This window comes from Echiichthys vipera, assembly GCF_963691815.1.
Source record: "Echiichthys vipera genome assembly, chromosome: 2".
In the NCBI taxonomy this organism is placed as follows: domain Eukaryota; kingdom Metazoa; phylum Chordata; class Actinopteri; order Perciformes; family Trachinidae; genus Echiichthys; species Echiichthys vipera.
In genome coordinates this window covers 22,771,060-22,797,656 of record NC_139827.1, presented here as the reverse complement: position 1 = coordinate 22,797,656, position 26,597 = coordinate 22,771,060, and the positions used below count along the sequence as shown (strand labels likewise).

At 39.1% G+C, this 26,597-nt stretch overlaps 1 protein-coding gene across 1 annotated transcript in view; it reads left to right on the top strand.

Moving 5' to 3' along the window:
- The window catches only part of smc3 (structural maintenance of chromosomes 3), a 28,354-nt gene extending 6,610 nt beyond the window's left edge, over positions 1-21,744 (top strand). Inside the window, exons 13-29 of the mRNA XM_083927112.1 lie at positions 751-964; positions 1,427-1,530; positions 2,370-2,469; positions 3,340-3,500; positions 4,951-5,092; positions 5,412-5,562; positions 6,574-6,726; positions 8,936-9,087; positions 9,275-9,433; positions 13,184-13,291; positions 13,587-13,695; positions 14,630-14,877; positions 16,559-16,771; positions 17,440-17,631; positions 18,085-18,262; positions 18,528-18,634; positions 20,627-21,744. Coding sequence (XP_083783238.1) covers positions 751-964; positions 1,427-1,530; positions 2,370-2,469; positions 3,340-3,500; positions 4,951-5,092; positions 5,412-5,562; positions 6,574-6,726; positions 8,936-9,087; positions 9,275-9,433; positions 13,184-13,291; positions 13,587-13,695; positions 14,630-14,877; positions 16,559-16,771; positions 17,440-17,631; positions 18,085-18,262; positions 18,528-18,634; positions 20,627-20,698 — 2,563 coding nt within the window. The 3' untranslated portion in view covers positions 20,699-21,744. The remainder of the gene's footprint in view (positions 1-750; positions 965-1,426; positions 1,531-2,369; positions 2,470-3,339; positions 3,501-4,950; positions 5,093-5,411; positions 5,563-6,573; positions 6,727-8,935; positions 9,088-9,274; positions 9,434-13,183; positions 13,292-13,586; positions 13,696-14,629; positions 14,878-16,558; positions 16,772-17,439; positions 17,632-18,084; positions 18,263-18,527; positions 18,635-20,626) is intronic.
- The last annotated feature ends 4,853 nt before the right edge of the window (positions 21,745-26,597 follow it).

The following is a 26,597-nucleotide window of genomic DNA, read 5'->3' as shown; positions in this document are numbered from 1 at the left end:
CGTGTCAGATATATTAAGCAGACACTCTATTACATGGCTGTAAATGATCAAAATAAAAAGGCACATGGGTAGAGAAATGAGGAAATGTATCACAAAACCAGAATTTCAAACTTTAATACAATACGTGTATGTAAAAAAAAGAATCCATAGTCCTTGGCAAACAATAGAGCAGGGGTAGCCCATCCTGCTCCTGGAGAGCTACTGTCCTGCATCTTTTAGGTTTCTCTCTGCTCTAACACACCTGCTTCTAATGATGTGCATGTTATCAACCAGCTGAAGCTTGTCAGGGGTTTGCCAATCATTAGAATCAGGTGTGTTCAGCAGGGAGAAACTTAAAACATGCAGGACAGTAGCTCTCCAGGAGCAGGGTTGGACACCTGTTTTAGAGGATCTTTTTTTCTTTTACAACAACTTGCACACAGTGCTCTTGTAGGAAATAAAGGTTATTGAACATGTACCAACACAGTTGATTTCCTTCCCTGTTGTTTCATCTTTGCAGCCTTTGGTTGAAAATCTGATTGTAGATCTACCCTTTTTTTTAATAGCTGCAGTATTTTCAGTACTATCAAATGTGGATATTGTATCGCTCTAAACACATGGTAATAAAAACATATCGAAGTATCCTTATTTTTGACAACCTTACTACATTTTTAGAAATGAATAAAATTAAGATGGCTTGTTGACTTGGCTGTGAACCTGTGATTTAGTTTTATAACATGTAACTCCCTCTGTGGTAACACCTCCATCCAGACTGGCCCAGGCTACACAGGAGAGGACAGACCTGTATGCCAAGCAGGGCCGTGGCAGCCAGTTCACCTCCAAGGAAGAGAGGGACAAGTGGATTAAGAAGGAGTTGAAGTCTCTGGACCAGGCCATCAATGATAAAAAGAGGCAGATCACAGCCATCCACAAAGACCTGGAGGACACAGAGACCAACAAGGAGAAGAATCTCGAGCAATACAATGTAAGTTAGTTATGTTTAAAGATAATTACAAAGTCCTAACGTATTCAGTCCTTAATCCTGATGGATGAATACTTGGTTTATTTTAAAGGGTAAGCTAACCATTGAATGCTACTGTATGATATATTTAAGACAAAAACATCCAGGAAGTTTTGCTTAACAAAAAGTAGCGAAAACAAACAGGACACACTGTTTATAAGTGAAATCATATAAGTTTATGTTTCAAGCATATAGGCAACAGATTAGACAAGCACCTATCGACTCCACAGCCTTGGAGACTAAAGGACTATATAAGTGTACATAATTTTGCTTATAAACAGAGTGACTCGGGTTTATTTTTTACATGGTTGTTTTTGTTACTTTACCTTCAGCAAAACATCTTGAAAATATTTGTCTTTTGTAGCTTTTAATCTAACCTCCTGACAGGTGAGTATATCTGACCGATTTTCAACTTTGTCTGTTTAGAAACTTGACCAGGATCTAAACGAGGTCAAGACCCGCGTTGAAGAACTGGACAAAAAGTATTATGAAGTTAAGAACAGGAAAGATGAGCTGCAGAGCGAAAGAAAGTAAGAACCTTTTCTTTTCCTCACGCTGTCTCTTTGACCTCATGTCTTGGACTTAATTTAACGTTCTGTGTTGTGCTCATGCTTTTTTTGTGTGAATGTAGTTTCACTTAATTAGATGAATCATTACACGGATCAAGCCTGCATCTTGCATTAAGCCAATATGCTGTTTCAGCTTGTCAACCTTTAGTTATATACTGGAGTATTGTCTGATGTGAATGTGTTTTTATTTAAGTTTAAATGAAACTACAGTACCATCACCAAATGAAACGGCTTTCATGAATATGTGTGTTTGTCTAATATTGAATCCACCCTCCAGTTCACTGTGATCCATTGTTAAGATGTAGTGGGTGAAAAGGCAGCATAATAACATCTTTGATAGAAGGGACCCAACATGCAGATATGACAGCTGCAAGCTATTAGTAGTGTATGATCTAAAAATATGAATGAATTACATTGTTAAAATTACCCTAATTGAAACAAGAGGAATATTGTTTACTGGTTTAATTATTTAAATTGTTTTGTTGTTGTTTTTGAGGATTGAAAAATTAAAATAGTTTGAAATGTAAAAATTCAGAGGGTGAGTACTTTTGTAATTCACTTATTTTTCTTCATTTTTATGAAGAGAAATACCTCTCAAATATAAAATCAGGTTTTTCTGTCCTGTAAGATGCTTGTGTTTATTAATGAATTATTTTCATCAAAAATATTCATAGAGGACATTAGCATTTTAGAACAGTGTCCCAGTTTTTGTGTGTTTTTATCACCGACTGGCTGCGATCTGGTTTCGGTCTTTCTACTGACATAAGTGTGACAGTGTGTGACTGTCTGTGTCTGTCCAGCTACTTGTGGCGTGAGGAGAACGCAGAGCAGCAGGCCCTGGCAGCCAAACGAGAGGACCTGGAGAAGAAACAGCAGCTCCTTCGAGCGGCCACCGGCAAGGTCTGTGTCACTGCATTATTATCGACTTGCATAACGAGACTACAGGATACCTGATGCTTCTCTTACGACAAAAGTGAAAGAGAAATTGCTTTTTCAGGGGGTTTCAAATTGATGAAAAATGTATGGAACCGCACATATCTTTTTACGTGCATACACGAACACATCTGATTTTTTTCTCAGAATTATACTTGTATGCTGTCCGTAGACCTGCAATGCCACACATCTTTTAATCCTCACACACACTTACTTGCTAGAGCACTTAGAGAGGAAATTGGCAAGTGAAGATAAATCAACCCCCAAGTGAAAAATTGCCTCTCTCTCCGCATGAGCCCACCTGAATACTGCGAAGGACTCACTTTGTGACTCAGCCAGTTGTCAGGATAGGTATATCAAATGGAATCATTCATGTGCCTCACTACTGGCACCTTATCATAACTAGCTAAATTTACATATGACTCACTCCTCGCTGCCTCATCCAGTCACTGCCAGTCGTTTATTCTGGGCCGATACATCAATCAAATATCACTTCTGAATAATGTCTGCTGAGATGAAAGGAGGCTCTGTGTGTCTTTATGCACAAATGTCCTGCGTTTATTTTTCTTTTATTGGTCCAGGCTGACTCATCCTGTCTCCAGGACAGGCAACAGCGCAAAGGATGGGCTTCATCTATCTTCTCTCACCTTTTTATTTTTATAGTGAACAGTTCATAATGCTGCACATATATTTTTAGATTTTATTTATTGGTGTATATCTTATTTTCCTATCTAAAGTTTTAGAATTATTTATTTTAGAGTCAAATTCAATCTTTTCCTTTTTGTCCCAATTGAAATGAGATTCAGTATTCCTGTTTCTACTCCTGTGGTCTTTCAGGCTATTCTAAATGGCATTGACAGCATCAACAAAGTCCTTGAGCATTTCCGTCGGAAGGGCATCAACCAGCACGTCATCAATGGTTATCACGGCATCGTCATGAATAACTTTGAGTGCGAGCCAGCCTTTTACACCTGTGTAGAAGTGACTGCTGGAACCAGGTAAGGGCTTCTTTTTACATATTTACTTCTTCCTCCTTGTATTGCTTTCAAAGAAACTGTCACTACCAAACAAGGTGTACTCATTATAGGAGCAGATTGTATATATTTTGTGCAGTGAATGCTTCCACAGATATACAGATATACAGATATTTAGCCTGGCATCATCAGAGTCATTTGTAAATGCTTGTTGACCTGGAACCTCTCAGTCCATTTTCGATTCTAAGGGGCCTTATCAACAGTGCAAACCAAAATGCCTCTGGACTAGGGATGGGCACGGTTACTTGTGTAACCGAGTACTCGTTGTTGAAGCCACTATTTGTGCTGCGTAGGCCATAGTAGTGTGAGGCCCCCTATATATGAAACGCAGGAGAAACGCGGTTCCATTGTTTGAATACATTCTCTACACAGTGGTGAGGAGCTGCCTTTTCCTTTTCCGACATGTTCCAAATCAGCCCTCAATGTCATAATGTCATAATACATTTTCTCCGCCCTTGTTGCTGTTGTTTCCCGTGATGGTGGCTTGTACTTAGCCCTCGATAAAAGTAACCCGCCCACGGCATCAAAAGCAGTAGGTACATTTTTGGCCGTATAAGCAGACCGTGTCCTCTCATCTCCCCGCACCGGCGCGCCTCAATGGAGGAGGATGAAGAGAATGGAGAGAGCGCTATGGTGCTTCTGTCTGCAGATGACTCATGTCAACGGAAACCTGTCTTAAATTTATATCTGCAAGTTAAATACACCAAATGACTTGCTTTAAAGAAATTTGTTAGTTTGTAATTAGGAATAGAAATATAATTTCCATGACGCTATTAGACAGAAAGTGACAGAATCATGACATTGCTGGGAGCCGCAGGATTTAAAACAAAAAACGGACCTCCTGTTTTTATTTAGTTTTTTGTTTCACTAAGAGTACTCGAGTACTTGTTCGTCAGGTAATGCGAGTATCCGAATATAGAAATTACTGTATTCTGGATTTAATTCTATAGACATACAACCAATCGTTTCTGAAAACATTTTATAGAGAAATAGGCAACAAAGTAACAGAATCTTGATTCATATTTATATATATCTGTTTGACAGTTTGATCGGAGTTTTATGATCCTGATAAACTGTGCTGGGGGACCTGCAGACTGGATGGTGACGCTCTCAGTCAGTGTCTTAAAAGCCGCCCAACATGAGATAAATGGTTGTGATTGGTCTGTCAGGAAATCTGCCTACATTGGAGAATTGCCAGACGTACCTGCCTGAGCAAATAAAACATGAGCTCAGCAGAATCGATGGTTTCCAAGCTAACAGATATTTTTTGGTTATTTACAATGATTCAGCCTTGACTTGTAGTTAAAGTGACAGTATGGTAAACCCATATACTCCTATGTCTCTCTTTTTCCGTGCCGTTACTCTGTCTGCCTACGAACTCTTCTTTTTTTTTTTCTCTCTCTCTGTTTTTCAGACTGTTCTATCACATTGTGGAGACTGACGAGGTCAGCACTAAAATACTAATGGAGTTCAACAAAATGAACCTTCCTGGAGAAGTCACATTCCTGCCTCTGACCAAGCTGGACGTGAGGGACACCGCCTACCCAGAGACCAATGTAAGGAACATGCACAAATTGCATCTGGTTCTGTACGCAGCAATTTTGTACAAAAACTCTGGAAGATTAAACGTAAAATAAACTGTATTTATGTATATTTAAACACACTTGAATTTGAGGTGTAACAACCACGCCCTTACGCTAACTTAATCCTCTTTCCCCCCTTCAGGACATTAAGGCCATAATGAACTCCCTCGATTTTTCCCGGTTGCACCAGAAATATATTCACTGTTACCTATTCTGCGACACACAGTTCTTGTTTGATGATGTGTGTAGTATTTGCCACTGTGTTTATACCAGCATGTTTCTGCCCTACAAGGACGCTATCCCCATGATCAGCAAGCTGCGCTACAGCACCAACTTTGACAAGGCCTTCAAGCATGTGTTTGGGAAGACCCTGATATGTCGCAGCATGGAAGTCTCCACCCAGCTTGCCAGAGCTTTCACCATGGACTGTATCACTCTGGAGGGTAAGTTGAGCTGTGATACATAGTACAATATACACCACTACCACAAGAACATATAAGGAAGGTGGCAACTCAGAAACAAACCGATGTAGTTTCAGACCAAAGGTGAGTCAGCAATCATCATGACCAAAATACTTGAAAATATTTTGGTAGACATTTGCATCTTAAGAGTTGTTAGTTTGTGTATCACTACACAGCTTGGTTCCAGTCTACCTGGCGATTTTGTAACTTAACTTTGATCCCTCAGGTACATTCTGTATTGCATCAGCAATATTTGGGATATCTTGCTGATGAATCCCTTGCCAGAAAACGTAGCTAGTACTTTGTACTGTGTAATGGCCCAATTCTACTGCGTAAAACCTCTTCTCTGTCTGTGGAGCAAGTATGAGCTGTGTCATTATTTTAACTATCCACCCTGTCTGAATTCATACATAACCCTGACTGTATGATCTAAGAAAGTCCAAAAATATTAGTATACATGAACAGCTCTCTGAAATCTGAAAACCAGGGTGCTAAAACTCTAATGTGTGATGTCAACGAGTAAAAAGTGTGGAGCAGCTTCATAGACAATGACTTTTTGAGCGCACCAGAGGAATGTTCTAACTATATGGGAACATTTTCTGTTTCACATCTGGCATTACAATAGAATAAAGAGAATTTGGGTACGAAAAAATAACTCAAACAAAATCAGTCTCCATTCATTGTCTATGGAGCAGCTCCAGACTTCATACCTAATGACATCACAGGTTTGACACTTTTCTGGTTTCTGGCTTTGAGGTAGTAACTCATGATCACTAATATCCACTGAACTTCCCAAGGCCATGGAAATACCATGTTCAAATTCTTAAATTAGGTGTTGATCTCCTTTTTAGGGTTTGACGGTTTCTTATGACGGCACACAAAAACAGGATCTTTGACCTATTTTTGGACGATGTATCACTGTAATTCCAGTACTGCAGAGGCCTTTTATCTTTTTTTTTTGTCATTATAAACATGTTGTGTTATGACTTCTAGGTGACCAGGTGAGCCACCGTGGAGCTCTGACAGGAGGCTACTACGATACCAGAAAGTCTCGCCTGGAGTTGCAGAAAGACATGAGGAAGGCTGAGGAGGAGCTCGGCGAGCTAGAGGCCAAACTCAACGAGAACCTGCGCAGGAACATTGAACATATCCTTTCATTTATAGTTCATCAAGATGATGTTACATCATTGATGCCCCAGTAACCGATTGGTTCTTTCTGTTCTCCATTGGGAAGTCAGAACACCTAATTAAAATCATTTTCATTGTGTGATTTGTATAAGAGTTTAAAGAAATTCCTTTGTTGCAGTATAACTTGCAATGAAAATCTGTTGGTGACTCACCCAAGTGAGTCATGCAGTTTCTGTAAAAGCTTTACTAAGTAATCGCTTCATCAGAGGGACAGATTATTCCCCTCTATTGAGATATATGGATTATTACAAAATCGTTTGAGTCACAAATGAATACAGTTATGCCAGTGTTCATCCCACTAGGTATACAGGATGTAGTAGGAGTACATGACTTAAGAGGAAATGTTTTTACATTTGATAATGAATTATTCACCTTTTTAAGGCTGAAGTCAATAACTTTAATTGACTATATAAATATATCTTTTTTGCATATTTGCTGAACCGGTCACTATATCCCGACTGCATAATGAGACAGACATCTGCACCCAACCTACAACCAGAGAAGAGCAGTCTCTCAATTATGAATCAATATGTTACTTTATTGTCTATTTGCGGCATAAAGGGTTTGCAGAAACAGGAAATTTTGTGGGTGGTGCTTGGTTTTTGCTCGACCTGGTCATAAACTCTCATTTTACAGCTGAATGGTACATGACTTTAACAGATAGTATCTTATTGTAAACATTCTAAATGTGTCCAAGTTTGATTCCTGTTGCAGTGAATGTGAATGACATCAGCTAACAGGAAGTTAACAAGGACCAAGGCTGTTGCCTAGCAATGGAATTCCATTAAAAAGATCAGTAGTGACAGTTTCTATAAAAAGGCGTCCTTTAATCAGTCTTCTTCTGTTGATGCCACCATGCAGTATAAAGGAGCATTTCTCTTATCTAGGAAATCTATTGAAAGAAGTTTTAACACCCTTGAGTGCAGCCTTCACTCAATGATGTCACATGGCTGAGTCTGAATTTTAAATGTGGATTAAATCCATCTGGGTTATGTAGCCACTTCAGCCAGCAGGAGGCTGACTCAGGTGCAATGAGAGGGTCTAAGCAGGTCATGAGGGATTAGTGCATGTTAGGTCATATCGGCCAGAGCCATGACTCACTTCTGGACAGACGATGAAGGCAAAACAGACGGATCAGAGAGGATTTAGGTTAGCATGTACAGTATGTTTATGGATATAATAACTTCCGCCCAGGAATGATTATGTGTATGTTTGCACACCTGTGTGATTGTGTGTGGCTTCTCACTCGCAGTATGCATATGCGGGTATGTGTGCACCTGGTGATTACGCACAGTACATGTGGGAGTGGGCAGGGGAAATGGATGACTGGGCTGATGACACGGCGCCAGTCCTTCACTCCTGCAGCGGTGAGTCAAAACAGATCAATTATTTAAAAGCCTCTTGTTGTTCACTCTCCACTTCTACCCTGTCGATAAGCATGAGATTACGCTGTTTCACCTCACCCATCCCTCCTATTTTAAGTTGCTATTTTCATTTTGCCACCAGCAAAACATTGCAGTGAAAGTATTGAGGTCACGCACTTGCTTTGTAACGACTACAAGTTTTATCAACTTAGTTATGTGAAATGCAACCTGATTTATATTTTATTCGTAAGAGTTGAAGTGGCCATTACAGAGATAAATGCAGGTTTCTTTTTTTCTTTTTTTTCCAACATTTTATTCAGGGCAGTTAGTGACCTGATGTCTCATAAAATGAGCACACAGCCTTTCAACTATTTCTTAAATGTGTTTTCCGTACCTTTCTTTTTAAATCAGCACATTGATTGGCTTCACTGTTTATTCAGTCCTGTTAAACATCAAAGGCCCATAGGAGTGTAGTCCTGCACGATCAATAAGCCTGTCTGTTAAATTAGATTAATGATGTGCAGCTCTCCTTAATCCTCTGCCTTGATAACAAGTGATTTGTGATATTGGGAACTAGCAATAAAATTGACTTGACTTGTTTCACACTATTAGGCCGTGCAACAGAGGTAATGTGGACAGCCGTAGCCTGTAGACAGCTGATCATATCAAGTTGGGAAAACTATGAGAAGATAAAGTTCAACTTGTCAGCGCAAATTCCTTTGCCAAGGGAGAACTGGGAGAAAATGAAAATGCTCATCATCCGTAAAACCATTGTCTGATACTTCCTTAATCACTGCCTCCACGTATCAACAATGAGATCGACCAACTGATGAACCAGATGCAGCAGATCGAGACACAACAGAGGAAGTTTAAGGCATCCAGAGACAGTATTCTTTCAGAGATGAAGATGCTGAAAGAGAAGAGGCAGCAGTCAGAGAAGACTTTCATGCCCAAGGTTATTGTATACTTTTGTTTTCACAATATCATCATTTAAACTTGTATACAAGCCTAGAGTTCAAGGTCACTAAGACTTGAATGAATTGAATATCCGTCATTCTTTTGCATGTATGACAGGTTCAGCCTGTATTCAGCTCAGCGTCTGTTTGTGCTGTCTGCTGATGACTCTGACTCTTCCTCTTCAGCAACGCAGTCTCCAAAGTCTGGAGGCCAGCCTCCATGCCATGGAGTCTACCAGGGAGTCACTGAAGGCCGAACTCGGTACAGATCTCCTCTCTCAGCTCAGCTTGGAGGACCAGAGGCGTGTCGATGACCTCAACGATGAGATCCGTCAACTCCAGCAGGTCAGCAGAAGGATTGGACACAGCCCAATGATTTGTGTCTGTTATTACACATAGGATCTTTGAAATACTCGCAATTTTAGGGATTTCTGTCCCCTTCTTAGATGGACTAACGAGAAAATATTTTGTAGCCAGGTGGTCTGCTGCAGTGAGTCACTGCTCAAGTCCCAGGACCATTACTTTTAAACCAACCTCAAAAAGGCTACCAGTGCTACTCTTTTACTTATGTTTGGATTTTAAGTTAAGAAAATTTTGTGAATGTTGTTATTGATAGATTTTGCCACAGATTTATGTTTTGGATTAATGTTTTTTGATAGACCTCATTAACTCAAAAAACAAATTTACCAACAATCTAAGATGTTGGAACTTCTTTAATTATTTCTTTTTTATTAATTAAAACATTTAAACTTAAAAAGTCAAAATAAAAATATATTTTTGTAAGAGCTGCTGAGCTTTATTAGCTACTTAACATGTTTAGTTCATAAAATAAGATAATCCTTTATTCGTCCCACAAAGGGAAATGTTGATAAAGTTCAAACCCCTGCAAACTACAGGCAGGTGTGTGCTCTAATCAGACCATTTCTACTATAAATGATAAATTGGCAAAAATGTACATGCTGTGATTATATTATCAGTACTGATTGACTTAAATACATAATTTATAAGTGTTGTTGTTGATCAGCACACTTGTGAACATCAGCGTATGTTATCGTAACTTAACGTTCCATCAGGGAAATATTTATGTTATCTATCTCTAACCTGCAGCTCTCTGAACAAGTCAGCTTGATGTTTCTCCAAGTTGGTCGTGTTTTCTCCCTTGGTCTATATTGATTTAAAGCATGGTTTACAGACAGGCTTTATGTTGTCCGTGGGCTTGAGGCTCGATACTGTCGGCCACATAATCGCTCTGTGCATCTGCTTATAAAAAAACAAGGACGGTCGGCAGGAGCAGTCATGTCTGTCTCGCTCTGTGAGTGACATGTCACTATGAAACCACGCCCACTTAGTGTTGTCACGATACCAAAATTATGACTTCGGTACGATACCTGCCTAAAATATCTCGATACCGATACTGAAACGATACCACGGCAGAAAACTAAAACATCAGCAAAAGTAATGGAATAAAATATTAGATGACAAAATGTGGAACTTAAAATTATTTATTTTTATTCATTACAACACTTAAACTTAAAAAGTCAAAATAAATATAGAGATTTTTGTCAAAGCTGCAGAACTTTATGCTTATGCTTCAATACTACTAATATTATCATCATTATTTCAGGCTGATAGTTAACTTAGCTGCCAATGTGGTTACAAGCATCTCTGTGTCCAAAAAGACAAGTGTCTTGTGTTGTTTATTTGTCTTGTTTGCTCTCACAGATTATTTAATGACCTGATTTTCCATTTAAAGCTCAGTGTTTGTAGTAGAAAAAAATTAACAGCACATTAACTACAATTCTATTCAGCATAAAAATAATTGTAAATCTGGCAATTCATAAAATAAGATAATACTTTATTCGTCCCACAAAAGGGAAATTTGCAATTTGTATTTTAAGTTGATAAAATTCAAACCTTGTATTATCAGCCTGCAAACTACATTAGTGCAGTAAAGTATAACACAAATGACCCAGACCCGGTGGAGGTCTGTGCTCTTACCATACCATTTTCTAATAATGTAAATTAAAATATATCTTGTAAATTTTTGACAATAATGTACATGCTATGATTATATTACTAGCACCGGTTGACTTAAAATGAGTGTTGTTGTTTATCATACGTGTGAACACCAGCGCATGTTATCGTAAAGTTCATGTCACCAGTGTGAACGTTGCGTTAGCAGACAGAGATATGTGGAACCACACCGGACTGTTAAACAGCTTCTCCCCTGACTGCCTCCTGCAATTCTGATGGGGAAAACAGTTCGCTTGACTTCATCCGGGGGATATTTAACGTTATCTATTGCTAACCTGCAGCTCTCTGAACTCTCGGTGCAAATCGGGGTGTCTGTCCGCGAGATGCTTCGCCAGGTTGGACGTGTTGCCTTCCTTGGTCATCACCGACTTATAGCATCTCTTACATACGGGCCTTGTGGTGTCCGTGGGCTTGCCCTCGCTGTCTGCAATGTAAGCGAAATATTTCCATATTTCGCTCCGTGCGTCTGCTTTTACAACAAGCCTCGGACGGTCGGCAGGAGCCCTCGTGAGACTTTCGGCCATGTCTGTCTCGCTCTGCTCTGTGACTGTCCGTCACCGTAAAGCCACGCCCACTCCGTCTGCAGGCAGCGAGGAAGCAGACAGAAGCTGCACAGACACGCTGTCGCAGAAAATTCAGAAAGTACCGATACTAATAAAATGTGAAAAAGTATCGTTCTTAACGCCTGGGTACCGCGGTACCTTTCTAGTATCGGTATACCGTGCAACACTACGCCCACTGTGGCTGCAGGCAGTGATGAAGCAGAGAGCAGCTGCACAAACTGCTCCGCTGTAAAGTACCCATACTAATACAACGGGAAATAGTATTTTTTTCTTACGGCTGGGTACCGAGGTACCTTTCTAGTATTTGTTTACCGTGCAAAACTAATAGACACATTCCTTTTTAAATAGACTTGTATTTATAAATAATTATTTCCACAATAAAATAGGCCCTCCTTGGCTGGCTGCATGCACATTCAAAGCAGTTGCTATTATGAAATGTAGCACTATACTAGCATTCACTGAATTCACACAATAACAGAAACAAACTAACCGACTGAGGCAGCGGGAGACCAGCAACTCCCCTGTGCCGTTCATCTTCATGTACACAGAGCCCCCCCCCTCGGTTTTGCCATTTTTCCTCTGAATCACTTTTTTTCATCAGATTGATGATTTCAACTACACATTTTATAATTTAAGCCATCTCAATTGGAGCAACAATAACCTACAATGTTTTAAGCCATAATTTGTACTTGAAGGATTATTTGATCATAAACCTTTTTAGAATAGCACTGTTGCATGCACATCCCTCTCACCTGCTTATATGTGGTTCAGAGAATACATCTGTTAGCTACATTTTGTTGTTTCTTTGTTTCCCCTCCCGCTCTGCCTCCTGCTGGTGTATTAAAACAACCCTATTGAGGTGAGAGTAGCAGGCAGCATCTGTGTGTGGGATGTTCCTGTGATCCAGTGGTGCCCCCTCTTTCTCTTTCACTGCCAGCTGCTCTTAGCTTTCACCTCTATGAACTCTCAGCCATTCCTGCTATCGTTGCGCAACAGCTCTGCCCACGCAACATGGACCCTTTCATGTTTGGTTCTGCAGTGTTGGCGGTTGCCAGATTATATTGCTTGCGACATAACACTTTGTTAGGACTAATTGTTTTTGTTATGGCAAGTGAATGCAGACAGTTGTTTGTGTACCACTTTAGGCAAAGACTTTATGTATGAGTGTCCTTATATGTTGTTCACAGATAACTATAAATGTAGCAGATATTAACCAAGCAGCAACCTCAGGCTAAGCGGTTCCTTAAATGGCCACTTGAGACTGGCTCCAAAAGCCAGTCACCCCTCGTAGACCCCCTAACCCAACTTTACAGCAGAAATATATATCTTTACAGCCTGTTTTTCAACCATCAGTGAGAACCTCATACAACCCCACTTCAAAAAACTATCCCTTGTAAGTACTTTTAGATATTGAGTTGCTGGGAATGTCTTGTTTGTTTGCACTTAGCAAGGAGTAACCGTTTGTATTTTGTGTGTTGATCCCTCTATCCACCCACAGGATAACAGACAGTTGTTGAATGAGAGGATCAAGCTTGAGGGCATAATGACCCGAGTGGAAACATATCTCAACGAGAATTTACGGAAGCGCCTTGACCAAGTGGAGCAGGTACGCTGTCCCTTTAGACTCCCTAGAAACATGTCATAAGTCTCATAGTACAGCTCTGCATAAAGAGTATGTATTCTATTGGGCAACATAAGGCTTCTGTTTTTTTTATTCTTAAATTAACCAACACATTTAAGGGTTTTGTTTGCAGCTGTTAGATAATTCAATTAATGTCATGTGTTGCCTTCTGTTGTAAATGGAGGGTCTTGGATTCATTGCTTCATTCATGAGTCAGAAGAGAGATGTTGAATTTGCATGACTCTCTTTTATTGATGTGTCCTAATTTGCATTGACACAGGAGCTAAACGAGCTACGAGAGACTGAGGGCGGCACAGTGCTCACAGCCACAACATCTGAGCTGGACGGAATCAACAAACGTGTCAAAGAGACTTTGGCGCGATCAGAAGGTACGTTCTGTACTAAACACACAACACTGGGTTAGTGAGGGTAGCCTAAAGCTTTGAGACACCAGCTTGTAACCAGAAGATACACCATTAAAAAAATACACACACCCTTCCCCCTCAAACAAAACACACTCTGTTAATTAACCCAAATCATGACATACACACATATTTACACTAATACTTTAATAAAGGCGAGTAAGCATGTAAGAATGTGTTAAGAGACGGATATAAGGTTTTTTAGATTGTATAATTGCTTTCAGCAGCTATAAAAACAAAGCTTATCACTCTTTTCTGGTTATCAGTAATCTTAACGGATTTATTATCCATTGAGCCCAAAATTAGCTGTCAGTGGGTAATCTAAATTCAGCAACTGTGGAGAATGTCTTCAGGGAGTTGGTACCGCCAGCAGATGGTGAGAATTGCTGTGATGTGATCGACTCACAATGTGGATTATGTTTTGTTCCAGAGACAGCCTGGCTGTTGTATAAATGCTCTGGTGGTGCTGTATCTCAGATTCGGATGATAGTATGCAGTTCTTATAAAGCAGTTGTTCCTCCAACAAGAAGAAAGAATCCATTTTAATGGATTTGTGTGAAATCCTTTTCAATCTAATTTAAGACATATTCACAGCATGACCTTGTTATTAAGTAGGCATCACAAGGATAATTTGTTCTAAAACTCTCTTGCAGGATTTTCTATTTATGATTCAGGGAACAATTTGATTTTATTTTGTCTCTTTCTTTTAACAAAGTTGGACAATTACGATGTGCGCTGTTGATGTAGGCTGTAAAGCCAAATGGAGTATTTGTGGCCACAGAATGAAGATGAAACTCGTGTTGATAAGACGTTGCTGGTTGGGTTTTTTACATTATGCTTTAGAAAAGTTCCTCTATGTGTACTACTGCACCAACTTCACCGGCTCCTGCGTCTTTTTCAGATCTGGATTCTCTGGCCGACAAGACAGAGGGGGAGATCAAGGACCACATAAAGAGCATGGAGCGCTGGAAGAACATTGAGAAGGAGCAAAATGACGCCATCAACCACGACACCAAGGAACTGGAAAAGATGACCAACAGGCAGGGCATGCTGCTCAAGAAGAAAGAAGAGTGCATGAAGAAGATCAGAGAGCTTGGCTCACTGCCTCAGGAGGCTTTTGAGAAGTACCAGACCCTCACACTCAAACAGGTGTCAATCACACACACACACAAACAAACACACAAACACACACAGTGCTTAATGATGATACATGATGGTTCGTTGCTTTTAAGTTTCATGTTTCAAACCAGTCAACATCTAGCTCTATTGTATTTCACTCGCAGAGCAGTCTGGTAACTTGCTTTAGAGATAATTTAGAGAATTTTGCCCAAGCGACCGAAGGAGTGGCAAGTAAACCCAGGTTACACAACACAGTGGCCATTACAAGATTTTATACAACACACGATTTGAGCCTTTTAAAGTGCTGTGAAGCAAAACTAGTGCCAGCTGTTTAGAAAACCAAACCCAAGCCGTGTGTCATAATGACACACAAACACTAATTATATGAAGATCTACTGAAGGGCAGTTTTTCTGTGCAGTCGATCTTACTACCTGAATCAAGCTTCTAAGTGTGCGCACCATATTCATGTACAGATAGGCACAGATCTCCTAAGGAATAAGACCCGAGGCCATCACATACCACCCACTCACCAGTGACTCACACACTCACACACTAGTTAGTGCTGTCTGTGATTTTGTTCAGCTAGCTGCCTCTGGGAATACAGACTGTGAATTGAGTGGACTTGGCTGCCTCTTTCGTGCGTGTGTGCGTGTGCATGTGTGTGTGTGTGTGTGTGTGTGTGTGTGTGTGTGTGTGTGTGTGTGTGTGTCTGTCTGCCATCTCCCCTCTTTGACAATGCTGAAAATAGCCTCACACTTTCTCATAAACACTTCACCATAGTTAATCTCTCTCCACAGGACACTGTTCAGGGGCAAGATGGTGCCATTGATTGCAGAAGTGGATGGGGGGGGGGGCAGATAATAATGGCATTCAGTCATATGTGATTCAGATGGTTGAATTTATAGTTTGAAAGTTTATAGATAGCATGTAACTTTTGTTTCAGGCTAAGCTGGTTTTTAATCAGGTCATGCCATCTTCTATCTCGATATAGGTCATTTCATATCTAGATAACAATATATATCACGATATAGCATTTCTTCTGGTAATTCAATAAAGGGTCTATATGAAATAACCCTATGAGGTTTTTATATTCACCTGTGTGAATTTATGAACTAATTGAACTAATGTGGATAAAAATTGAGTATTTTCTCATTTTATTAAGAACTTAAGTGCAAAATTAAAACAAGTTTCAAGGGAATTAATAGAGATCCAGCTATACACTGATTATGTTGACATGCCTGCAAACAAGCACACAAATAGTGTGATATAAAAACAAAACCGCAATCTTCAAAGGATATTCCCACAAAATATTTCATTAGACTTTTTGATAAATTTGAGTCAGTGTGCTTGCTGTCGTAAATTTTGACAACATTGTGATATTTCTGTGATATAATATTATTCCACTGGAAGATGATACATTATTATATTAAATTATCACCCAGCCCTGCCTTCAGAAATTAATAGAATCTAGTAACATACTTTTAAATACTTGTTCTGAATATATGTCTCGGTGCAAGATGATGATGAACACGTTTGTTGTCAATTTTCCTCGCATATTTCGGTAGAAAAAAAATCTCTGAAAATAATCAATTCATTTATTGTTAAGTTGTTGTCCTGCAGTTGTGTATTTTTAAAGATACCACCTACTGCCAACCTGAATAACTCAGAAGTTAATGGTGGTTCATTCTTTACGTTTTTCTTCTCCAACAGTTGTTCCGAAAACTGGAGCAGTGTAACACAGAGCTGAAGAAGTACAGCCATGTCAACAAGAAAGCTCTGGACCAGTTTGTCAACTTCTCTGAGCAGAAGGAAAAGCTAATCAAGCGTCAGGATGAGTTGGACCGTGGCTACAAATCCATCATGGAGCTCATGAACGTCTTGGAGCTGCGAAAGTATGAAGCCATCCAGCTCACTTTCAAACAGGTAGGTATCCTTCAAATGTAAATGTTAGTCACTGCTGGCCGATAACTGTAATAGTTTTTATTAGTATGTTATTCTATGATCAATTTGTCATCATTTCTAAGAACGCAAGATGATTTCATGCAAGTTATAGCCAAGAAGATTGCACACTTTCACAGTCACCACTGAAAAAAATCCTGGAAAAGTCCTGGAAAGTAATCAATAGAGAAGAGTGGGAACCCTGCTGGTTTTGCAGGATTACGGCCTGTGGGTGCATTGAGTATTTTTTAGGCATGCATGTTTTTTGATCCCCTTCGCTCTGGCAAGTAAATGCAATTTTTAAACTGGCCATTATCAGACAAGTGTACACGGGAATTAGCGACAGTCAGCATCTTATACCGTTTAAACTGTGGCAGAAAACATGTATAAGAAAATCCTTTTGCAGACACTGGTGAAAAGTAATACAGGCATTACTAAAATCTACATTTGCCTCATGTAATAGCATAACAGGTTAATTCTACTGGTGGAAAATAATTGAAGTAATTGTTGGATACCCAACCATATCAGCAGTTCAAACACTACCTGTGTAGAAATACAGAAGTATAGAATTCTTAATGATTGCTGCAAATATGCAACATTGTATTAGGGTTAAAAATATGATTTTTTTGTTTTTTATATTTTCGTTTCCTCAGGTGTCGAAGAACTTCAGTGAGGTTTTCCAGAAGCTGGTGCCAGGTGGCAAAGCTACGTTGGTGATGAAGAAGGGCGATGCTGAGGGCAGCCAGTCTCAAGATGAGGGTGAGAGCGGTGCAGACAGCGAGAGGGGCTCCGGTTCACAGAGCAGCGTTCCTTCAGTGGACCAGTTCACTGGAGTCGGCATCCGGGTAAGACTCTTTTTCTGTTGTTCATTGTATCTCTTTTGACTGAGAATGCATTCCCCTTCAATAATTGATGAATTTATACAAATTATTATTTATTATTATGTTTTTTTTAAGCCAAATGTGTTGAAATGAAGTGTATTATGTTATTACGGTAAAACAGTTGTAAACTAAAATGGTAATGTGAGGGAAATGTATTTGGTGCTTCTCTTGAATTATTCACAAATTCGAACTGAACTATGGGAAGCATTACAAATGTGTATGTCTGGAGTATCATGAACACACCTGATCTCTATCCCCTCAAAGCAGGATCAAGTTGTAGTTGGTCATGCAATGAGTAAAACCCTTCACTCTGAATGTATCTGTTGTATCCGTCCCAAAACCGAGAATCTTATAGTGATGAAACCATTAAGTGGAAATAACAAACCTCTGTGTGTTTCTGCCTCGGGTCCTGTGTAGGTGTCGTTCACAGGGAAGCAGGGTGAGATGAGAGAGATGCAGCAGCTGTCTGGAGGTCAGAAGTCTCTGGTGGCTCTGGCCCTCATATTTGCCATCCAGAAGTGTGACCCTGCTCCTTTCTACCTGTTTGATGAGATTGACCAGGCTCTCGACGCCCAACACAGGAAGGCTGTCTCAGGTAAAGTGATGGTTTCAACATATACAGAAAGGGAATTAGGTTCGGTTTTATTTTTTTTAAGTATTTTTATTACCGAGATGAAGTTACAAATGCAGTATCCAAAAATCTCATCATACATGAATGACTTTCACAGAGTCGCCATAATCATCAGTATTGAGGCTGTAGCTGTATAAATAAATCTGTGATTTCTATTCTTTATGAGAAAGCCTTGTAAATGTAAGAAAGTCATTATCTAGGTTCTCTTTGTTTTGCATGTCAATTTCAGACATGATCGTCGAGCTGGCAGGTCACGCCCAGTTCATCACCACCACCTTCAGGCCTGAGCTGCTCGAGTCCGCTGACAAGTTCTACGGTGTAAAATTCAGAAACAAGGTGAGTCTCCTGCTAAAGGATAAAAATTTGTCCAGTTCTCCACAAGGACCATTCAAGTTTTAATCTTATCTAAAGACATTTTCTCACAGACAGACTAGAGGATCTTAACATTGCCATTATGACATTTCTCAAAAATCCAATGCAAATATTTTACATTTTGCAGAATTTGCGGATGTTTTTAAAGATTTAACAAGCAATACAACTTGAGGAGAACCATCTCAACGGTGCATTTGCAGCAAAAATCTAGATAGATAGACGGACAGATAGAAAAGAGCCAACTAAGCATGAAAATCTCTTTGAAATTACAAGTGCAACATGTAATGGTATTAAAGAACATATTGTAAATATCCTGTTTACCCTGTATAACACTATCAACTTTTGGACAAGCAGAGTGTCATAGTTAAAAACCTGGGTTCAAACTTGAAAACATGCTTTTATTATAAGGAATGATAATTTACAGGTTCTTCTTAAAAACATTCTGTATATTCTTTGTAAGGTGTCTGTTAAAAAACCTCCCGGTTTAAAGGAAGAGGCAGTCTTTATTTTATACTTTTATTATTATCATCAATTTTCCTGAGAGATCAAAACTAACAATAACTTTAATGTACTGAGAAGAACTGCAAAAAAATACTAAAAACCATTTTGTTCCATTTTCTGACATAATCCATATCATGTTCCTAAACATCATTGAACCTGCAGTTCTGTAGTTTTTTGAGAGTGAATTTCACAGCATAATTTAGCACAAACCCAAAAGAATCATGATGTGTTTCAAAAATGCTCAGATCAGCAGTGTCTGTGATGGGTTTGCTTGGCATGACTGTGAAATCCAAGATGGCACCAGACTTTGGATTAAAAGAAGAACATGTTCTACTTTGGCTGCATGGTTATGTACAAAATGATAATCACCCTTATTTTTGATCAGTATTGACATCCTGATTATTTTTTGTTGTAGGGACATGATATCTTTATTGTTCTTTGAAATTTAAATAAACAGCAGTTTTCAGTTCCATGTTGTGTAAAATTCCTGCTAATTAAAAATCTTTCCATCCAAATAAGACTTAAAATTGTCTTCTTCTATACCTGAATTCAGTGTATTTCCTAGAAGCAAAATATAAATAAAATTGTCCCCAAAATTAGTTTTTTTTATTTTGCCCTTCTGCCCTCTGGTGTATGTTACTTTTTCTGCACTGCAGCTGCAACATTTAGGAAAGTTGCAAGCTGCACATGCAGCGGGATGACTGCTCCACAAAAATGGAGCTATAACATCTCGATCATCCCCTGGTGGATGTTCGAGTATTTCAATTACAGGAGCCGCATTTTAAACGTCAATATCACAGTCAGTCATGTTCATTTAATTGGGATAATCCAAAATTGGGATCAAAAGTAATATTAAGTTTACAGCTCTAGCTTCTACACCAATATCTGTCAGTGTATCATTATCATACTAGAGTCTTGAAAAAAAATGCCATCCCTTTCAGTAAGTTGTCCACATTTCTGTTCTGATTCATCACATAAACAGACATCTTCAGATTAAACAAACAACCCACAATTTTTCAGTCCAATTGGTCTTTTTTTTTTTTTAACTGGTTCTTCTTTCAGTCCGCTGTTCTGTGGATTCACTAATTCTCCTTGAAGAGAGCGAGTTGGTTTTCTGTTGAACTGCCTCAGTGAAAAGAAAATATTACCTTAATTTGGTGATTTTATAACATAAAACATCACTGCTTAGTCCGAATGACTAAAACAGACTCATTGATTGGTCATTAACTGTGTGTGTGTGTGTGTGTGTGTGTGTGTGTGTGTGTGTGTGTGTGTGTGTGTGTGTGTGTGTGTGTGTGTGTGTGTGTGTGTGTGTGTGTGTGTGTGTGTGTGTGTGTGTGTGTGTGTGTGTGTGTGTGTGTGTGTGTGTGTGTGTGTGTGTGTGTGTGTGTGTGTGTGTGTGTGTGTGTGTGTGTGTGTGTGTGTGTGTGTGTGTGTGTGTGTGTGTGTGTTTAGGTGAGTCACATCGATGTGATCACAGCGGAGCAGGCCAAAGACTTTGTGGAGGATGACACCACCCATGGTTAAGCTCTTCATCACCCTCCTCCTCAGCCTCTACAGTGCACTGCGTAGCTTGTAGATTTCCACAACAGGGTCCAAAGACAGCAAACACACTCAGTCCACCAGCCTCCTTTAGTCTTTCTGTTAAAGATAAACAATGCGGTAAGCCGTATGCTTCTCATACCATCTTCAAAGGATGGCATTTAATTGGATGTGCTTGAAAAATCCCAGCTCAAGAAAACGGATATTTAACCGTTTCCTTTTGACATTATTCCAGGCTACATTGAACTCCAATTTTGAGAAAAATCTGCTCGATGATTTGTCTTTACACTTTTCTGCACTGCTGTTCCTCTCTGTGTACCAACCACACTGGATCTGATAACAATACTTTGAGCTGAGTTTAAGTAATCTGTCATTTGTCATGCAGAGTGCCAGAGGTGCTCTGAAAGGTAACAGACCTACAGGACCTTTTGCAGAAAGCAAATCATCTTATGTACAGTTGAGAGCGTTTTGATATGACTTACTGTTGATGAAGATTGTTAGAGCTCAGCGGAGAGATGGGAGGGTCTCAAGCTGATGTGGATTTCTGTTTTTGTTGCCACCTTTGGTAAAAGTTTTTGTTCACACTGAGGTTTCTTTAATGTATACTCTTTATACTCATGAAACTTATGTATCTGTCCTTACCAGCCACGTGGCTTAAAATGTTAAAAGGTTGTGGTTCATTTCTATGGTTGTTACTGTACTGTGTAATTTCCTCTTTCAAGGTCTTATAGAAATATGAAAGGTTTAATTCCAAAACAACAGATTACCCGTTGTGGAAATCAACACATCTCCTTGAGTTTCATCAGTCTATATTTCCAAGGCAGAAGTGATTCAGTGATGGATACCGTATCTGTTTGGGTCCTGAAATTACATCAATAGTAGTGGCTCTTTTCTGGAATGCCGCGTTGTAATTTATCACTTCCTTATTTTACTGGATATATTGTTTGGGATTAAACCTCTCATATGTTTCACCTAGTTTCCCTTCTGCTTTTTAAATGTTTTGGTTCATTTTTATGTAACTAGAAAACTTACAAAAAGAATAAAAGATTTGAAAATTAACTGTTTGACACGTGTTACATCACACATACTAAGACCACAAGGTGGTGCTGTGCTACTGATACCCATTACGTTCAGTTGGTCAAAGCAGTATTTACACAGGGGAAAGTCTGTTTTCAAGTACTTTAAAGGAAATATATAATGTGTTATTCAAGAGGATTTTACAGCATAATGATTTGAAAATTAATCTAAAATTGTTTTTCTATAAATAGCAAATATGTGCCTAATTGATCCCATTTTACTTGTATTTACAAATACATTTTTAATGTTTTACATTTAAACTGAAATATGGACAAATGTTCTCATATTCCATTATTTTATTCTATTCTTTTTTATAATTTCTGTACTTTTGTTAACCTATTTTTTATATCATGTGTATGCCTGTCTTTAATCCTAAACCTTTTTTTTTTTTACATATTTGGGAAATCAAACTTCATCCAGCTTTAGTTTCAGCGTTGAGGCACAGCAAACAGAAGGTCAGCGACCGTCATCAAGGTCTCTCAAAGCCCTTACACCTCTTGGTATATTTTGTTCTTGATATCAGTGATCCTGATTCTGATCCGGTAATCAGTGTGCCAGGGGAGATCCCACATGTCACACATGCATGGCTGTCATAAGTGCAACATCACCGTGCTCTGATGGCGTATCACAACAGTTGTGACCTCCTGAGATAGAACCTTAGACCCCTATTATTATACTGCAGAGCTCCAGATTATCTCCAACTGTGTGTTTGCCAGGACTCCCATGGTACTGTATGTCAGAGGTTTCTGACCTTTCAAAGTAGACTACTCACAGTAGGACTTTTGTAATTGGACTCACTGTTACACCACTGTAATATTGTTAGATGTCACCTGAAGCAGAAATACTTTTCTTGTCTTGTATCGTGGTACAGCGTCCTCCACAACTAATTGACACTTCTGAAGTGAGGAACAGAAATAACCTCCTCATCTCACTCCTTAGCTATTATTACGCAGCCATTGTCTCTCCCTTACACATATTTCTGGTATATAAGAAACTTTTTTGTACATTTCTACACTCCAGGGTGGGAGGAAAACTAATTTACATGTTTACATGGCACATTTTTATTCCTGTATGATTATAAGAAGTGTATTACAGTGGCATTGATTGACGATGAGGCTGTTTTAAATAAGATAAATTACACTGCTGTGCTGTTCTTTTGCCCTGCATATAAAGTTATCACCCATATTATCTGCACTTTTTTTTCCATTCCATGTGAACCCCAATGACCTCAAAGTGAGTTGGTTAAAAAAAACACAAAAATCTGGTGCCAGCACGTCAGAGGGCCTGGTGTGATATTGACAGCACACCTCATCCCTCTGTGCCTGGGCCTGCCAGCAGAGAGAAAATCTGTTGCTGTGGCTGCCAGATATTAACAACCCTGCATGTTATCTGTCGCCAAGTCAGCTGACAGATGATGATATGCTTCATATCGGTTCTGCCATATTCTCGAAACCCGTCTACAATTTCCTCCCATCGCCCTTCCAGCTCTCCTCTCTCATGTGTAAAACGTCCACCAGAAAAAGATCTTGTTTGATTTTAAATTACCTTAATAGACAGGAGAGTCATTTTCTGCACCATTTGTGTGAGTGCAGCCCAGTCGTGCGCAATAAAGACCCTGAAACTGAAGCAGCCAAATGGAATTCAGCCATTAATGTTGGTATTAAGACCTGTGCATTTCCTACTGGGAATTGTGTGCTGAACATTAATACTTTTAGATAGAGAGATAACTTTATTTATCCCCGAGGGGAAATTAGGTCATCGTAGTAGCGGTACAAAGCAATCAGAAGTACTAAAAATAAAATATGAACAACAATAAAGTACAGTATTGCAGATAAACACTATATTACAATATGCTATGTGGATTTTAATGTTAGGCACCAACTAAATTGGCTCCATATTGCATATCGAAAATTGGCCACACTATTCAATACCTACAGATTACTCCCATCAGCGTCAGGGGGCCAGTAAGCATGTATGCCTGTACCAGGAAATAGTAATGCTGTCTAATGTAACATATCTTAGAGGCATGTACTGCGTTTCACACAGAGACAGGGGTGTGTCACAAGTGTGTTGTATTCTGAGAGGCTTGACTATAGTACATCTCAAAGGAGCTGAAAAAAAGGATATACTGTATAAATGATGTTGTAATTTCTTTTTGTTAAAATGGATTTTATACAATTGGTAGGCTATAAAAAAAGTGCATTAAACAGTATTAAAGTCAAGGTATGGTATTTGCTCTTCTTATTGCCTTCAAAATGATGCTTTAGGTTTGCTAGTAAGAGGTCACATGTTTAAGTGCCACTGTAGTAACTTTTCATATTTACAGCTTCTTAATTAGACTAAACTAATCAGATGAAACCACAACTCAACAGATGATTCTTTTGATTTGTAAAATACAATAACCTATAAATATCATTCTTCAATTATTGCTTGAAAACTGTTATGTGTTGCCACAGGGTTTGTGTGTTTCTCGCTCGTATAGTATTTCCTCCACTATCTAATCCGCCCGTGCTTCCTTGGCCTCCCCTCGTCCCTCCTTTCTCAGACAATAAACACCATATCTGTTGAACTATCTGCTTGCTCCTCTGCCCTCTGGTATGTTGTACAGCAACGTACAGCTAGTACTTGCTGCTGTAATTAAGCCCCAAAAGCTGGCATAAAACTGTCTTGTTTTTTACAGTCAACAAGTTAATTTGTTGTCCAACAGGTGCTTATTAACTGCAGTGGAGAGTGGGAGGAGGAGGAGTGTCCTGTGAACAGACGGGCTCTGTCCTTGCAATTCATGGTGGTCCATCTGCCATGCAGGCCTGATGGGCTGACTGACTCTCAGTCAACTCTGCCCGTCTATTTTATCTGCCTGTCAGATGATCAGTCTGACATGTGATTCTGGTCTGTGTTAAAGTTCCTCTATAAACATATTACTGTCCCAAAGCCCGAGCTGGAGCCTGAAAGTGGTGGTGACAGATGAATTGCAGGCTGCCAAGCAAGCAACGGATCTCTGATGAGAGTTGTGGTTTTATTGGATTTTTTAGCTCAAGATCTCATTCATTGAGTCAAATCTCATTAAATGCAGATTTTCTTGCAGTGGTGGTATGTGTATGTATGTTCAGCAGGTGGGTGTGGGTGACATTAGAGACACCCGCCCAACACACATTGTGGAAGCCCAGCACACACGGGTAAAGATTGTTTTGTTTGTTTTTTAATTTGTCGTTTGGCCACTTTATATTAGTTTGTTACCATTATATTATCGCTATTATTACTCCTACAATATTCAGTTCAGTTCAGTTCAGTTTATTTTCAGACATTTCAGACAAAGACATTTCATGACAAACACAAAAAATAAAAACAATTTAGGAAATCACAACAAAGTGGGACAATTTGACAAATTCTCATTTAAAATATGATAACGTTACCTGGAGAGTTTAGCGTCCTCGCTGTAACCTTGTAACCAGTTCACACGACACAGGTTCGATGCTGCGTCCACAGAACACGGATATTAGATTATGGTATAATAATAATAATAACAATGATAATTATAATACTAATAACAATGATAGTAATGATAATAATAATAATAAATTGTGTTATTCGTGTTGGGATATTCAAAAACACTTTAGATACATTTAGAAATAAATAAGGAAGCAGTATGATGTTTGTAATGTGTGATAAAATAAGCAAGAACAGCTAACAGTATGCTGCCATGTAAGCAAAGTAAAAGCTCCGTGTTCTGTGGACGCAGCATCGAACCTGTGTCGTGTGAACTGGTTATACGGTAACAGCGAGGACGCTAAACTCTCCAGGTAACGTGATCATATTTTAAATGAGAATTTGTGAAATTGTCCCACTTTGTTGTGATTTCCTAAATTGTTTACACATCTCTAGCTAGGTTAGCTAACAGTTAGATAACGCCACCTTAGCTAAACGGCCGTAACCATAGTAACGTTCATGCTAACTTGCTAATGTTAAGTTAAAACAAATTGGTCTCACTGGTGGTAAGACCGGCCAGTTAGCTAATAAACAAGTGCTAAAGGTGGGTTAACATGGTATGTCTGACTGAACAATACAGCTGCTGGTTGACCTTTTTAAGTTATTTTTTATTTATTACTGTTTCAGAACTTTAATGTTTAGTGAAATGAGAGGTAACGTTAGTTTTAATGACAGAGGCGAGTTTATAGTCTGCTGCGGCCATGGGCATAAATTCACTTGGTGCCCCTCGAACCAGTGTTCATCACCATTATGTTATAAATAATCTGACACCAATAAAACATGTAAAAAAAAAAAATTAAAATCACTAGGGATATAAACATTTAAAAAAAATTGTAATTCAAAGATTTTAATGTCTCAGTTGGCAACATTTGTTTAATCATATTCACTGAAGCCGACACTATGCCCAGATAGAGCAACGTAAATCACCCGGTCGACTTAATCTGCCAGACTTGCCGACTGCAGCTTTAATATAAAGAACAACGGAAGTTGGAGGAGTCAGGTGGGGCCCCCTTATAAAGGTCAGGTATCCTACTGTAATTGCAAACATGCCAGCCATGCCCATGGGTCATGCCAAGGAAAGGACTCTGGAGCCTAAGAAATTAAACCAAGTCCTGGGTAAGTTGTTTAAAACATATATATAATAATAATGTGATAGATAAGAAGAAGAAGAATTTCTAATCTATGCACATTTAAATGACCATTTACTTGCTGCATACATTACATGTATTGTTGACTTATTAACACCATGTCATTGATAGCTTATGTATGAGATTCAAAGAGGTCAGTTAAGTCTTTGTTTTTTTTTGCAAGTAAAAGAGGA